General features: G+C 52.8%; 1 protein-coding gene across 2 annotated transcripts; it reads left to right on the top strand.

The window, feature by feature from the left end:
* Nucleotides 1-3,383: 3,383 nt before the first annotated feature.
* On the top strand, nt 3,384-10,175 carry LOC114020300. 2 transcript variants are annotated; one of them, XM_037913867.2, is made up of 5 exons: nt 3,384-3,536; nt 4,486-4,852; nt 6,314-6,384; nt 8,697-9,079; nt 9,459-10,175. In XM_037913867.2, the coding sequence occupies exons 2-5, from the start codon at nt 4,806-4,808 to the stop codon at nt 9,576-9,578; spliced, it is 621 nt and encodes a 206-aa protein (XP_037769795.1). In that variant the 5' UTR covers nt 3,384-3,536; nt 4,486-4,805; the 3' UTR covers nt 9,579-10,175. The 2 variants fall into 2 exon arrangements, with proteins under 2 accessions (XP_037769795.1, XP_037769796.1); XM_037913868.2 differs by lacking the exon at nt 4,486-4,852 and having other exon boundaries at nt 3,411-3,536.
* Nucleotides 10,176-14,191: the final 4,016 nt, after the last annotated feature.

Below are 14,191 nucleotides of genomic sequence, written 5' to 3'. Positions count from 1 at the left end.
TCCTGGCCCGGGAAAGGGACAAAGCCCAGAGGAGGAGGGGGTGGAGGGTGAGTCAGTTTGGGGCTGGCTGGAGATGAGGAGTCAAGTGCAGATGGGGTTGTCTGGCTCACTGCCTCCCAAAATGGACCCGGCTGAGGGGTCCAGTTCTCTGCACCTACAAGCTCTGTGTTAGACCATGTTCCTGTCGTCTAATAAACCTTCTGTTTTACTGGCTGGCTGAGAGTCACGTCTGACGGTGGAGTTGGGGGGCAGGACCCTCTGGCTTCCCCAGGACCCCGCCTGGGCGGACTCGCTGTGGGAAGCGCACGGAGGGGCAGAGGATGCTGAATGCTCCGAGGTCAGACCCAGGAAGGGGGAAGCTGTGTGAGCTTTGTGTCCTGCAGAAAGTCTGCTCCCAGAGACGAGACTGCCCCAGAGTCCTGCCTGGCTTCATGGGGAGCAGTTCCAGAGTATTGCCCGGGGACTCCGTGACAGACTGGAGTGCCCAAGGGGACTATCTTGTCACCTAGGCAAGCTTGCCTTAGTGATAGATGGTCCCTTACACCCAAAATCACCATAGTCAGGTTACTCCCAGCCCCAAAGGACTAGTCACTTATCCCAGATCAATTGCACTTTAAATCTTACACCAAAGACAATACTTGTAGCCAATCCTATAATAAACTATCTACAGATTTACTAACTAGGAAAAGGAAATAGATATTTACCAGGTTAAAGCAGGAAAAATGAGTTACAGTCTTAAGTTTCAAGAAGTAATAGAAGCTTCTATAATAAGTAAGTTCTGTATGACAAGTATTGGGGGCAGCGGTGTTAGTCTGTATCCACAAAAACAACCAGGAGTCCGGTGGCACCTTAAAGACTAACCCATTTATTTGGGGGAAAAAAAAAAACGCTTATGCTCAAATAAAGCTGTTAGTCTTCAAGGTGCCACCGGACTCCTGGTTGTTTAAGTTCTGTATGTTCTTCAAGGCTAACCCAGGCAAAGCACTGCGGGTCGTTTGCTTATGCTTACTAATCCTTGCCCCTCAAAGTCCAAGCAATATAAAGATACAGCTTCTCCTTGTTAGGGCTTTTTATCCCTTCCCTCCTTCTGCTTGGAGTTACAAGTTCAGCAGTTGGGAGGAATTCAGTTGCACATCGCCTCTTCGTTGTGTGTGGTGGGGGGAGCAACCAACAAAGTATTTTGTCCTCTGATGTCCCACAATGGTTCATCTGGTGTTGTTGGATCTTCTTTCCTTGGGGAGGAGAGAACACCTCTTGGGGCAATTGGTATTTCATGTTTGTTAATGTTTCTCTTCTGCCTGGTGATTTACAGTTACAGAGCAAACCCTTAACTAGTCAGGAGCTAAGTGAGATTAATGCAGGCAGTAAGTTACAAGCATTTAATAAAGTCTGAACACTAAGCACATTTATAACTCAGCTTACATCCCGCTGCATGATGTCCTCCTCCCTCAGCGATTGTATTGCCTGGTGGGCCCTATCCACAGCCCACACAGACATCAAGCCTCACTCATGGAAGAGGGCCAGGATGTTACCCAAGAAGAAGGGGGTGAGTCAGGGCCATGCGCAGGCAGCTGGGAGGAGTTTTACGCACCCATGGGAATTTCCTGGCTTTGTTTGTCGCTGTTTACTGTACTTGCCCCCGCCCCCATCCTTTTGAAATGGCAGAGAGGCATGTGCGTAACCCCTGTGTGACTTGGCTCCAGCCCAGCTCTTTCCCCACAGCCAGGTGGTGTCTCGTCTTCTCAAAAGTTGTGTCAGGTCAGTGTGTAAGCTGTGGGGCCGTGTGCACAGGGTATGGGCTATGCTTATCAACACAACTGCAAGCATTCCTGTTTTGCAAACTTCTTCACAAAAACGGCCGCCATGGCACTCACACTGCACACTGTCTTGGGAGGACAGGAGCAAGGGACCTTTCGATCAGCTGAGTAAACATGCAGAGTCCTGTTAGTGTGGAGAACTAACTCACTGGTGTGGAGAACATGAATAAGGATGAGGAATTTACCCCTTCACAAAACACACAAACCAGGGGTCACCCAATGAAATTCATAGACTGCGCTGCAGGTTTAAACCCAGCAAAGGAAGCACTGCTTCACAAAATACAGTCAACCTGCGAAACTCTCTGCCACAGGTTGCGGTGAAGGCCAAAACTGTAACTGGCTTCAAAAAAAATTACACAAGTTCCTGGAGGATAGATCCATCCATGGCAATTAGCAAAGATGGTCAGGGACAGAACCCCATGCTGTGGCTATCCCAGACCCGCCATCAGAAGCTGGGACTGGACGACAGGGGATGGCTCACTTGACAATTCTGTTCTGTTCACGCCCACCGAAGCACCGGCCCTGGCCACCGGTGGAAGTCGGAATATTGGGCTAGCTGAACATTGGTCTCACCTAGTATGGCCGGTCTTTTGTTCTTAGTTTATGCCAAGGCTCTCCTGACTCAGGGTATGGGAGAGACAGACCCCGGCAGGACCCCTCAGTAGCTGGGAGAAGTTAAATGGATTCACCTTCTGTGCGACACCCAGAGTTCCCAGAACAGCTGTGGCCCAAATCCAGCAATGGCCAGGGCTGTGGGGCAGCCCAGGGGCTGAGCAAGCTGCTGCCAGAAAGAACACAAATTGACTAGCGCCTGCTCCAGCTAGTCAGCCAGGGCTGGGTCACCAACCCACATGCCCAGGCTCTGTGTCATGCCGGGGGGAGCGGGACAGGTTCCTCCCTGGGTACTGAGTGGGGGAAAGGGGCAGACTCCCCTGGAGGGAAGGGGCAGGGGGCAGACACCTCGGGGGGGGGGCGGGGCAGGGTGAGGTGGGGGAAGGGGGCAGACTCCCCTGGAGGGGGGGGCAGGTGACCTGGCGGGGGGGGGGGCTGGCAGTGGGAGCGGAGCGGGGCAGGGCGGGGGCAGGGGGCAGGTGACCTGGCGGGGGGGTCTGGCAGTGGGAGCGGAGCGGGGCAGGGCGGGGGCAAGGGGCAGGTGACCTGGCGGGGGGGGCAGGTGACCTGGCCGCGGGGGGGCTGGCAGTGGGAGCGGAGCGGGGCAGGGCGGGGGCAGGGGGCAGGTGACCTGGCGGGGGGGGGGCTGGCAGCGGGGCGGGGGCAGGGGGCAGGTGACCTGGCCGGGGGGGGGCTGGCAGTGGGAGCGGAGCGGGGCAGGGCGGGGGCAGGTGACCTGGCGGGGGCAGGGGGCAGGTGACCTGGCGGCGGGGCGGGGGCAGGGGGCAGGTGACCTGGCGCGGGGGGGGGCTGGCAGCGGGGCGGGGGCAGGTGACCTGGCGCGGGGGGGGCTGGCAGCGGGGCGGGGCGGAGCGGGGCGGGTGGAGCTGCGGCTGCTCTGGAAGCCGGCCCGGGGCGGGTTGCTGATCCGGGGGGCAGGGCGCTGAGGAATGGGGCAGGGCCGGGGGGGGGGCAGGACGCCCGGAGCTCCACGCCGGAAGGGGCTGCACCCGGGTCGGGCTCGGTCCCGGTCCCGCCCGGCTGAGAGCCCCGCACAGACCGTCCCCTGCGCCGGAGTCGCGGGCCGCTGTCGGGCGCTCGGACGCGGTGAGTGGGGTGCGGGGCTGGAAGGGGTCGCGGGGGGGTGGGTCGCAGGGCGGGGGGGCTGGAAGGGGTCGCGGAGGGGGGGCGAATGCGGGGTGGGTCGCGGAGGGGGGTGGGTCGCGGGGCGGGGGGGCTGGAAGGGGTCGCGGAGGGGGGCGGATGCGGGGTGGGTCGCGGAGGGGGGTGGGTCGCGGGGCGGGGGGGCTGGAAGGGGTCGCGGGGGGACTGGAAGGGGTCGCGGAGGGGGGCGGATGCGGGGTGGGTCGCAGGACAGGGGGGCTGGAAGGGGTCGCGGAGGGGGGGTGGGTCGAGGGGCGGGGGGGCTGGAAGGGGTCGCGGAGGGGGGCGGATGCGGGGTGGGTCACGGAGGGGGGTGGGTCGCGGGGTGGGGGGGCTGGAAGGGGTCGCGGAGGGGGGTGGGTCGCGGGGGGGTGGGTCGCAGGGCGGGGGGGCTGGAAGGGGTCGCGGAGGGGGGCGGATGCGGGGTGGGTCGCAGGACGGGGGGCTGGAAGGGGTCGCGGAGGGGGGTGGGTCGAGGGGTGGGGGGGGCTGGAAGGGGTCACGGAGGGGGGTGGGTCGAGGGGGGGTGGGTCGCAGGGCGGGGGGGGCTGGAAGGGGTCGCGGAGGGGCGGGGGGGGCTGGAAGGGGTCACGGAGGGGGGTGGGTCGAGGGGGGGTGGGTCGCGGGGCGGGGGGGCTGGAAGGGGTCGCGGAGGGGGGTGGGTCGCGGGGCGGGGGGGCTGGAAGGGGTCGCGGAGGGGGGGCTACAAGGAGAGCCCCTAAAGCTCAGGAGCGGCCCCCGGAGCAGGTCCCCCCTGGCGTGGCCGGGGCAGGCGGGAGCGGGCTGTGGGGGGAGCCTGGTGCGGGCCCCTGGCGGGGGCTCGATGGGCCCCGCGGGGCTCTGCCCGGCTGCCGCTCCCCGGGGCTCACGCTTCTCCTTCCTCCCTCGCCAGGTGCGCCGGAGCCGCGGTGCGGAGTCCCCAGCCAGGCAGGGCCGGCTGCGCCCGGGAGCGGCTCCGCCTTCGCCAGCTCGGAGCTGCTTTGGCGCGTTGCCCGACTCAGTCCAGCGTGGGCCCATGGCGGACGCGCGAGGCTGCTTTCAGCCGGGGTTAAACTGGGGCAACCCCCCAGTAAAGCTGCATTTAACCGGTTGAACTAGACCAGTCAGATCAGCTGCCGGCCAACTCCCTCGGGCGAGCCCAGGCCGGAGGCCAGGGGTTTGCTGGTTTTAAAGTACCACCAAGGTTGTATTTGAAGCTTTCTGAACCTTGCGATGGCACTTCGGTGGGCGCGGAGACTTCACGGGCCTGGACTCCAAAGGTAAAGTACAGACAGCGCTTCAAGTGCCCCTCAACGGATGATGATGACGATGATGAATGTGAGACCCTTTAAAAGAGCTATAGGAAGCTTCAGAATAAAACCGGTTCTTCCATCACTTAAAATCAAGAAGTTGAGCAAGGAGATAATCTGACCTCACTAAAAGACGCTAGGTCAGATTAAATGTAATCGTAAACTCCAGGGCTGAACCCAGGTCAGTGATACTCACTTGCCCAGGAGAGAGGAAAACAAACCCAGAAATCCGATTTTAGACTATTAATGATTTGTTTGTGGTGTTCACCAGGCTCTAGGTGCTTTCCTGACACTGGGGAAAGAACAATCTGTGTGGCAGGGCGCTTGCAGTCCAAGGACGGACAGATGGGGGGAGAAGTTGGGGGGAGGGGAAAAACAAATAAAGACTTAAAAGAAAAAAAAACACACCCTACAAGTCAGCTAGATTCTCTGTAGGCAGCACAGCAGAAGTTCCTGTATAAGAGGAAACCAAATGTTGCCAGGGTATGGGGCTAGATCTCTCTTTAGACAATTCTACACGTACAGGATAACCTTTTCAAAAGCACCTAAGTGACTTAGGAGACTAAATCCCAGAGAGAGGCTCTGAAGTGCCCACATCATTTTTGAAAATGGGACTTAGGCTCCTAAGTCACTTAAGCATTTTTCAAAATTTCCCCCTGCACTTTTTGTGCTAAATAAGGTTTCCTAAAGAGCCAGTTGCAGCAAGCCCTAAGAACCTAACTTCCAGACCTCAGCCACTTCCCCGGCTAGGGAAGGGCCTGCTGGGGCCACAACACGCAGGAGGGGGACGAAATGGGTCACCGTGGTCACTTGATGGTACCACAGGGCAGCTTCTGCTGTGAATTGGCAGCTCGGGACTGTTCCACGACAAGCAGTATGCGTGCCAGGCGCTGGCATGCGAGGGAGGTTTCTTTGTGCTGTCTCCGTTGCTTTGCACAGCACCTGTATGAGCTCGGTACCCAGACAAGTAGTGTTCTGCCTGTTTTGCAAATGGAGAAGCTTAGGCAGAAAGCTGACATGACTTGCAGAGTTAGGAGTAGATTTAGGGCTTTCTCATTGAACTCTGGGCATTCATCCCCCATAGCGAGGCAGAAAGCCCTGAGGACTTTGTGCCTTGCTCCGATGTGTTCAGAACGCCTTGAGCCCTGTTCTTCTGGCCTGAGCCACTGCCCGTTGGAGCTGACGGGAGTCTTTGCTGGGGTGGGTGGATCAAAACAGGTTCTGGGTTCCAAAGACCAATTTGAACTCCCACCTTCAAATATATCCCTGAGCTCTCTCCCATTCACAGAGGTCTCTCAAAATGTCACTGGAGCAAGATGGTGACCTGACTCTCCATCCCGCCCGGTCTTGCCCTGCTTTGAGTGAAATTAATCATTTGAGCTTTAATGTTTCTGGATTTAGAATATTTATACAGATCCTTCTTTTGTTAAGGAAAATGAAATCTGAGCACACCCGCGGTGAGTCTAGTGCTAAAGAGAAACTCAGGAGGTTGCAGGGCAATCGTGAGTATCTTTTCCGACTTCCTAGCTGACTGTGTGCAGGGTTTGTAGGAGCTGGGGCTGGGCTTGTCCCATGTCGGTGCTTTCAGAAAGTTTTACCCACTGCCAGTAGCGCAGTGCCTTGAAAACAGGATGTAGCTTCTCCAAGTCACTCAGGTGACTTTGAAAATGTTACCCTGTGTGGTAGCGCCAGCACGTTCCGCTCATCCCAGGCAATGTCCCTTTTTGTTCTCTTTCGTTTTTTCCCTCCTAAGCAAAATATTTTTTCACTCTTTTCCATCTGGAAGGCTTCCAATGGGCCTTTATTTTCCTCTCCAAACCAGTTACCGCTTTCAAAGGTTGGCTGGCGTTGTGCAACCACACACACCGTTGTTTTCATGTGTATATACAGGGCAAATTGTGCAATTACTTTCAAACATTTCTAGATATGCATTTATTTTCATATGCTCATAGATACAAATAACGCTGATCCACACATGGTTGTGGAGGTGAGAGGGTGAATGTGCAGGGCCAGGAATCTGGGAGGGGGCCAGGGTCGACACACTTAAATCACCAATTTTAGTTGGCAGGCAGAAAACCTTGATTTAAATAATCAATTTTAACTGTTTTGCATTTGAACTTTTTTATTTTTCTAAAGAAAAATTCATTCTTATTGGTTGGTAACCATTAAAACTTGTTACTTTGCAACTAAGTATAACCTTTCCACTCCGTTTTTCTTTTTGGTAACCCAGAGGTTATGTCCTATCCATACACGTTTATTTAAGCAACTATATTGTTTAATTTACATTTTTTCAGATTCTTAATTTTTGTATTTTTTATTATGTTATAAAATGGTAACTGCGTTTCATATTTACTAGTTGATGATTAAGTTTTTACTTATGATCTCTTTCAAACTCTATTTGGATGAAAATTCAAATTCAATTTTGCTCAAACAGCATTTTAAAGTGTTTTATTAAACAAAATTATCATGAATGTGCTGGATACACTAGAAGAAAGTTTATCAAAACATACTTTGCATTTAAAACTAACTGGTATATTAAATAAAGGAAATATCATCTGTAACTAGTGAATTGAACTGATTGTTTCTGGTCACCATGCCCTTCAAGATTTTAGAACTAGTAGATCTCATCTCTCAAACCTAGTTTTTATTCATCGTCTGGAAGAGGAGAACAAGCCTTCCTCCTTTTTCAACTCCCAAATGGTTTCTTTACTATGAAAAAGCTAGTCAGTGAAGTGAATTAGATGAATAAACTGAAATGAAGAAAATATTCTCCCTACACCTGCAGAAGAGGCTATTGCTGTTAAAAGCTGGTTTAGCCCTTCAGCAAACTCAGGTTCCAGGTGCTTAGCCAGTGGCTTCCACCAGCTTAGTGGGTTGACTTTCTTTAAAACTTGTCAGCAAACATGTTATATTTTGTATTTAATTTAAATTATTTTAATAATGATCATAATTTTAGGCCTTAATATAGGTTATCAATTAAAATAACCTGTATTTAATTTAAATTAAAAAATCTGATTTAGCTGATGAATTTTTTTAAAGAAAATCCCTGATTTTTATCCAGGCTGGCTGGGGGGCATGGAGCTGTGCTGCCCTGCATTGGAAGGGTGGGGGTAGTTAGGGGAGGCTGGAGGAGAAGGGGAGTGGGCAGGTGTACCTGGAGAATGAGACGGGTGAGGAGCAGGGTACTGGGGGAGAGCTACAAGGGCATCGAGGGAGGCTGGGAAAGACTGTTCATCTCCCTTTCCCCTCTACCATCTGCTACCCCATATCCGCCCAGGCATAAGAACACACACACACACACACATTTCCTGTGGACTTGCAAAAGTCTGCTGGACAAGAGCCCCGCGTTCGGTGAGCTCCATATGTCTCAGCAAGGCTCCCCTTCTCTGGGTCTTATCTGCCCGCCCGATTGTAACTTTGGTGCTCATTCAAAACACTAGTAAACTGCAACAAAAAGACGTGTTTGAAAAGGAATGAAAGTGGGAGGGGTTCCACTGGAGTCTAGCTCCCCCAAAACAAGATTACATTTTCTTTAGGAAGCCCAAATGTAAGGATGTCTGGAAATGAATAATTATGGATCTCCTGCCAGAGTTCTCCCTCATCCTTATTCCCTTGACCCGCTTTTACCACCCACTCAGACTTAGTGCTTTCGCCTCGCATTTTCGGAAATACACACAAGCCAATACAACAGATTTGTAGCAGATTACAAATTCCATGTTGCATTCAAGGGATCCAAAGTATGAAGATAAGGCTGAGTGGGGAGTGGTGGGGTGGGATGGGCACTTCCGGGTGCTAATTTTTTATTCTCTGATAGCTCCATGCCTGGACCTGGTCTCTAGGTTTGTGAAAGAAAACAAGGGCAAAACCATTTTATTTGAGGAGCAGCAAGACTTTCAGCTGCACATTTGTGGCCTGGATGGGACGTTCTATGCAGGGCAGTCAGACATGCTGGAAGACTGGGAAATGCTTTACCTGCCGAAGCCCGTGAAGATGGAGGTTCTTGGCATCGTGCCTGACGTGCCATGTCTGGCCACTGGGCAGCAGCTGGTTATCCTTGTTGCAGACAACGGCAGCATTTATGCATACGAAGAGGAGTTGTTGCACAGAGTTGGCAAGACCTTACAGGAGTTTTTAATAAAAGGGCTGCAGCTCTTCGGACAGGACGTTTATCCATGTGCAAAGGACCTGGAGCCTGAGGTAAGTCATCAGCACAGCTGTCTCTGGGAGATGCTGGCAGCTCCAGGTGCCTTTGAGGGAGAGATGCAGTTGGAGCACAGGAGTGGGAGCCAGAAATGTCTCACGCTGGCTCTTTCTCTGGCCTTGCACGAGTCCCCCAGCCTTTCTGCTTCAGGTGCTTACCTGTTGACTAGGGACAGCAGGCCCGACTCACCTGCTTCCCCAGGGGTTGTGACCTTTACTTAGGTAATGTTTGAAACCAAAAAGGGCTAAGAACACTTCTGCAGGGGATTCTGGAGGACTGGGAGGGGATGCACCCCAGCGCAGGAATCCCTAAGAGAAGAGATATTGAAATCCTCTCCTTTCAGCTCTCTAACAGCCGTTCTTGTTCTTCGTGCAGAGTGAAGAGGAGTGGGTGAAGGACCCAGAGATCCAGCAGATCAGGCAGAGCGCCAGAGACTTCATCGAGAGTAAAGAAGAGGCGATTGGGAAGCACCTGGATTTCCTTAGAAGTCTGTGATATTTCTAGTCTTGTAGACCATTCCTGGGGCGAGGTGTGGAGCCCACCTGAGATATGGCCCAGCAGCAGAGATTGCAGAGAACCCGGAGATTCCCTGAGGGAACCATGTTTTCAGGGAGAATATCTTGGGTTTCCTGATCATGGCAAACTTATGTCCTATTACAGCAAAACCTGTTCCTGGTTTTCCTGGGCCTGCCATTGTTTGGCTAGCTGTGGTTTGCAGGACTTTGCTTTTCCATCATCAGCCCTGAGCCTCTGTTTCTTGTCTGTCTCCCTCCAGTCCCCTTGTTTCAGAGTCTTGAGCCATCATTGCCTTAGAAAACTTCCTTTTCTGAGCATCATTTCCATTTGAGATTTACGAGCATGCTACAGTGGAAAGTGGCCAAGCTCAGTTTGTGTGTGATGTTTGTGTACTGCAAACGAAGAAATATGTGGAGTATTATATACTCATGGAATCTAGAGCCATGCACATTATTGTGATGGGGATAGGAATACCACCCTGTACCAACAGACACCCTAACATGATCTGGACTTTTATTGACACCCTGAGGGACCTCTGTATTGCTATAAACCTTTTGTTCTGATTATTATGGTGAACCCCTTTGCCTGATTGCCTGCCAGATCTACCCCTGGGCCTAAGCTGGGAGAAATCATCTCCCTACTCACTTTCTCTTTGAGGGGATGGGGAAGAAGGGGTCTGTAAACGCCATGGTTAGTACAGGTCACTTGAGCTGAAAGCTCTCTACTTGCATTTTGAGATGCTGCTCTCTCTTGGCAAGTGGTAAATATTCTGAACCAGCAGAGGTTGAAGGTTCCAAAGATGGTCCTAAAAGGTAGAGATAAAAATCCCCACTGCTCCAGGTGTTCCCTGTGTTCTCTGTGATGCCCATGTCGCAAACACATAAACTATCATCATTCTTTGTATTTGTTTCCAGTAGCACCCTTAAAGTGTGAGGTGCCTTCGAGCCATACGAGAAGGGACTTTTCCGTCCCGAGTCCACAGTTTAAGGACTAACAGGCAGGTTACGGAAGGGGGGGGCAACAAAAAGAATTCGCAAAAAGAAAAGGAGGACTTGTGGCGCCTTAGAGACTAACCAATTTATTTGAGCATAAGCTTTCGTGAGCTACAGCTCACTTCATCGGATGCAATCATAGGCAGCACAGCAGAAGTGGGCTCTTAAGAGAAACTTCTAAATGGAGGTGGGAGGGACCTCGGCGCTTGCTTCTGGCACAGGCGCTAAGGGTGTGACATGCCCCAGTTCTGGTGAGAAGCGCAGTGCAGGCAGATGGAACAAAAGTAGCTTGTTTAGCTAGGGAAACTCTTCTGCTGAGATCTGCTCTGTCGCTGTAACTCTCAATTTTGCTTTGAGAAGTGGAGTCGATGGCTGGGAACCAGAGTCCTGAGAAGGATCAGTCACTGAAGAACCTGCAGGAAGAGGCCTGGGGATGGACTTGAGCAAATGGTGTGGTGTGTCTGTTTCGCTTATCCCAGCATGGGGTGGCTGAGTAGCTGTATTTCCCTAGCCCTAATACCCGGCAGGACTTGCCACACAAACCGCTAGAAGCATATTCTCGAGTCACAGAGAGAACTCTGAAATCTCTTCGGCCATTTGGCTTCTGTTCTCATCACTCGGTCAGTGGTGGCCAGACTTTTTGGTAGGCCTTTATTACCCATGGCCAGCGGTGCAGGGCTGCCTCTTCCAGCAGCTGAGAGAGGACTTTGTAGGGTTTTTTTCCCACTGAGCATCTTTTCCTGCCTCAGGGCTGTTGGGTTCCATCCCTATCTGGGGGGGGAGAAATGGACAGAGTTTCATGATGGTTTGCCTGGCTTAATACTTGGAGCAGCTTATTTATATCACATGCTTTTTTCACTAGATTTCCACATTTACTGAAGCTTGTTTTCCCAGCTGACATGGGGACATGAAGTCAATGAAAGTAACTGGGGTTGGATAAGCAGGTGACTGTCCTGTGTGTTTAGTACGAATCGGGACAAGTCCTTGTTTCAGAGGTGGAAGTCCCTCAGGTAATAGAGGTTCCCCTGGTTTCCATCAGTACGTGTGTTGGGCCCCTGGTTCCGCTCATTAGTAATATTCACTGCAGCTCTCCCCCAACTTGCGTGCACGCTCTGTAGGTACAGGGATGCCACTGAGGTGCCCGCCATTGCTGTGGCGCTGGCAAACCCACATCCCTCCCCAGCTACCAGGTGGCACGTTCGCTGTATGTGGGATCTCTGGCCATTAGGCTTCCTGTGGCAGGTGGGCCCAGCTCTGAAATGGGGGGATGATGCAGCAGGTGCCGTGAGTAAAGACGCTGTGAGAGCTTGATTAACTAATGCCACAGGTTGTCCCTGTTCATCGGCACCGAGGTCTCCTGGAATAAGAATGCTCTGGTAGCTTCAGGATAATTTCCCAGGTTGTCTTGCTCTCCTTGAGATATCACTTACCCTGCCAAAGGCAGGAAGCCTCTGAGGGCTGTACTCCAGATCGACCTGAGGGGTGTGAGGCTGGCTGGACTAATGAAATACATCTTCAGTGCTGGTGATTACATCGACTTCTCACATGTTCTGTGAGCTAGGACAGCTTCCCCTACTGCAGCTCCCGCGAAAGGTCTGCCCAGCACCGGCTAATGCCGGAACGACGTGGTGAGGTCCGCAGTGAGGTCCACAGTTCTGCCTTCCCTCTGGCTACGGGCCAGTAACTGCAACAGCTGCTTCAGGCCATTCCACTGATGCTGAGATTGGAGAGGGTTTTTGATTCTTTTGTGTTGTGTTCATTTAATACCTACTTTACTGCTGAGGGTGAGAGGCCAACTACTGTGTTTTAGGCCTTTGCAGGTACTGGAATTTCCTGGAAGCCAGCCCGGGGTGAAAGCACAAGAAGCCTTTGGGAAGGATGCTGATACAAGGCTGTGCCCTGTGCTAGGGTGGCCCAGGCTGGTATCACATTAGGGAAGGGAGTAAACATTGTTCTGTGATTGAAGCAGAATCTTTTCCCGCTTCTGCCACTGCTGTTCTGTGTGGCCTTGGGAAAGTCACTTCTCAGTGCCTCAGTTTTCCCTTCTGCAAAATGGGGCTCATAATGCAGACCTCTGCAGTGCGTGAAGTGGAGGGTTGCAAAGTGCTTTCAGATCCTCAGCTAGAAGGTGGCAGAGGAGCACTCGGTATTATGACAGTACCAGGAGGCGTGAGCCAGAGAGACATCGTGCATCGACTACGAGAAAGGGATGAGAGACCTTTTCCGTTGGACCATGTGAACTGGCACCATAAACTCACTGAACGTTAAATCTCACCAAATGAGGGTCAATCATCCTCATCATTGTATCCACTCGTTATACTCCACACCTGAATATAGCCATTATATGAACAACATACCCCCATATCTCAATGTCTGTGCTTCGACCTGCTAACCCTTTACCCCCAAGTGGGGATGTTGCAGATTATGTATGCCTTACGCCAGCCGATCTTAAACCGAACTTTGTACCTCTTGATACTATATACGTTATTCCCTGATAACCAGAAACTTCTATGCTTAAACTCTCTCTACTGTTCACTTTTTTTTAGAACATCTTAATTACCTGACCGGACATGTGTTGTGGCAAGATCTCTTGCCCAGCTCTGCTCTGGATTCAGCATACCCCTGTTCCCCCAGAGACCGCACTAGAACTTGACGTGGCTTGGACAGTGACGGCTGTATGCCTGGGGATACAGCTTCTCGATCTGTGTGTACTGTCACCAAGGGCCTGGGTGGCACGGTCATTAGAAGCAGTATTGAGTTTTCAGTGGCACCCTGGCACTGGGCCCAAGCTTGGGAAGGGGCCCATAATCCCGGGTCGGGTGTGTGGTGAGGGCAGCAGCTGTCTGTCCCTGAGCTAAAGGTAGTGTGGGGTGGGGCAGTGCTGGGTGTCTGGCCCCGCCTCTCCCCACGGCTCATACACAGGCCTCAATCAGGGGTTTCTGGCTGCCGCACAAACAGCTGTGCGCCCAGGGCAGTGGTGCCCAGTGGACGAGCACCCAGAACAGGGAGTGCTCGTTGAATCAGGAGCCCCCCTTGGCCCAAGCCCCGCAGAGCAGCTGGAGCCCCATTCCCCCACCAGCACCCTTGGGGAGGATTTGAGCCTCGAGCCCCCTTGCGAAACCCTGGCCCAGCTGTGCTCTAGGCCTGGTGGGGAGCTGCACGTGGCCAAGCTGTAGCCAGGTGATGCCTGGCCTGGTTCAGTTCAGAGCAGTCTGGCTGGAGATTTGGGGGTGGGGGGGTCTGGTTCAGGAACAGAGGTTTGGGAGGAGCCCTGTTCTGGTAGGCAGTGGGGAGGTTTGGGTTGAAAGCAGTTCATAGAGGTCTGATCTGGTTCAGGCTGGAAGGGGACCTGGTTCAGCTTGGGGGTTTTGGTCTGAGGAGGGATATGGATCTGGTCTAGTTTGGTCTAGGGGGGTCATTCTGGGCAGGGATGTGGGTCTGATCTGATTTGGAGGGTTGGCCCAGCCTTACAGGGGCACAGCTGGCCCTGATCCTAGTTTCTGTGTCACTCTGCTTGGAGGGAAGGACAAGTGAATAATGCCTCTGTAGATAAAATGTATTCAAGTTTTTCATTTGTTTTATTTTTTAATTGTTTTAAAT

This window comes from Chelonia mydas, chromosome 14 (genome assembly GCF_015237465.2).
Source record: "Chelonia mydas isolate rCheMyd1 chromosome 14, rCheMyd1.pri.v2, whole genome shotgun sequence".
NCBI classification, from domain to species: domain Eukaryota; kingdom Metazoa; phylum Chordata; order Testudines; family Cheloniidae; genus Chelonia; species Chelonia mydas.
The sequence above is the reverse complement of the archived record's forward strand: the minus strand, read 5'-3'. Positions and strand labels throughout refer to the sequence as shown.

Excerpts from the sequence above, each read along its gene's own strand:
- LOC114020300 (XM_037913867.2), top strand. The coding sequence starts at position 4,806 with ATGGCACTTCGGTGGGCGCGGAGACTTCACGGGCCTGGACTCCAAAG. Across the intron at positions 6,385-8,696 it reads CAGGAGGTTGCAGGGCAATC|CTCCATGCCTGGACCTGGTC; the intron begins GTGAGTATCTTT and ends ATTCTCTGATAG. Across the intron at positions 9,080-9,458 it reads CAAAGGACCTGGAGCCTGAG|AGTGAAGAGGAGTGGGTGAA; the intron begins GTAAGTCATCAG and ends TTCTTCGTGCAG.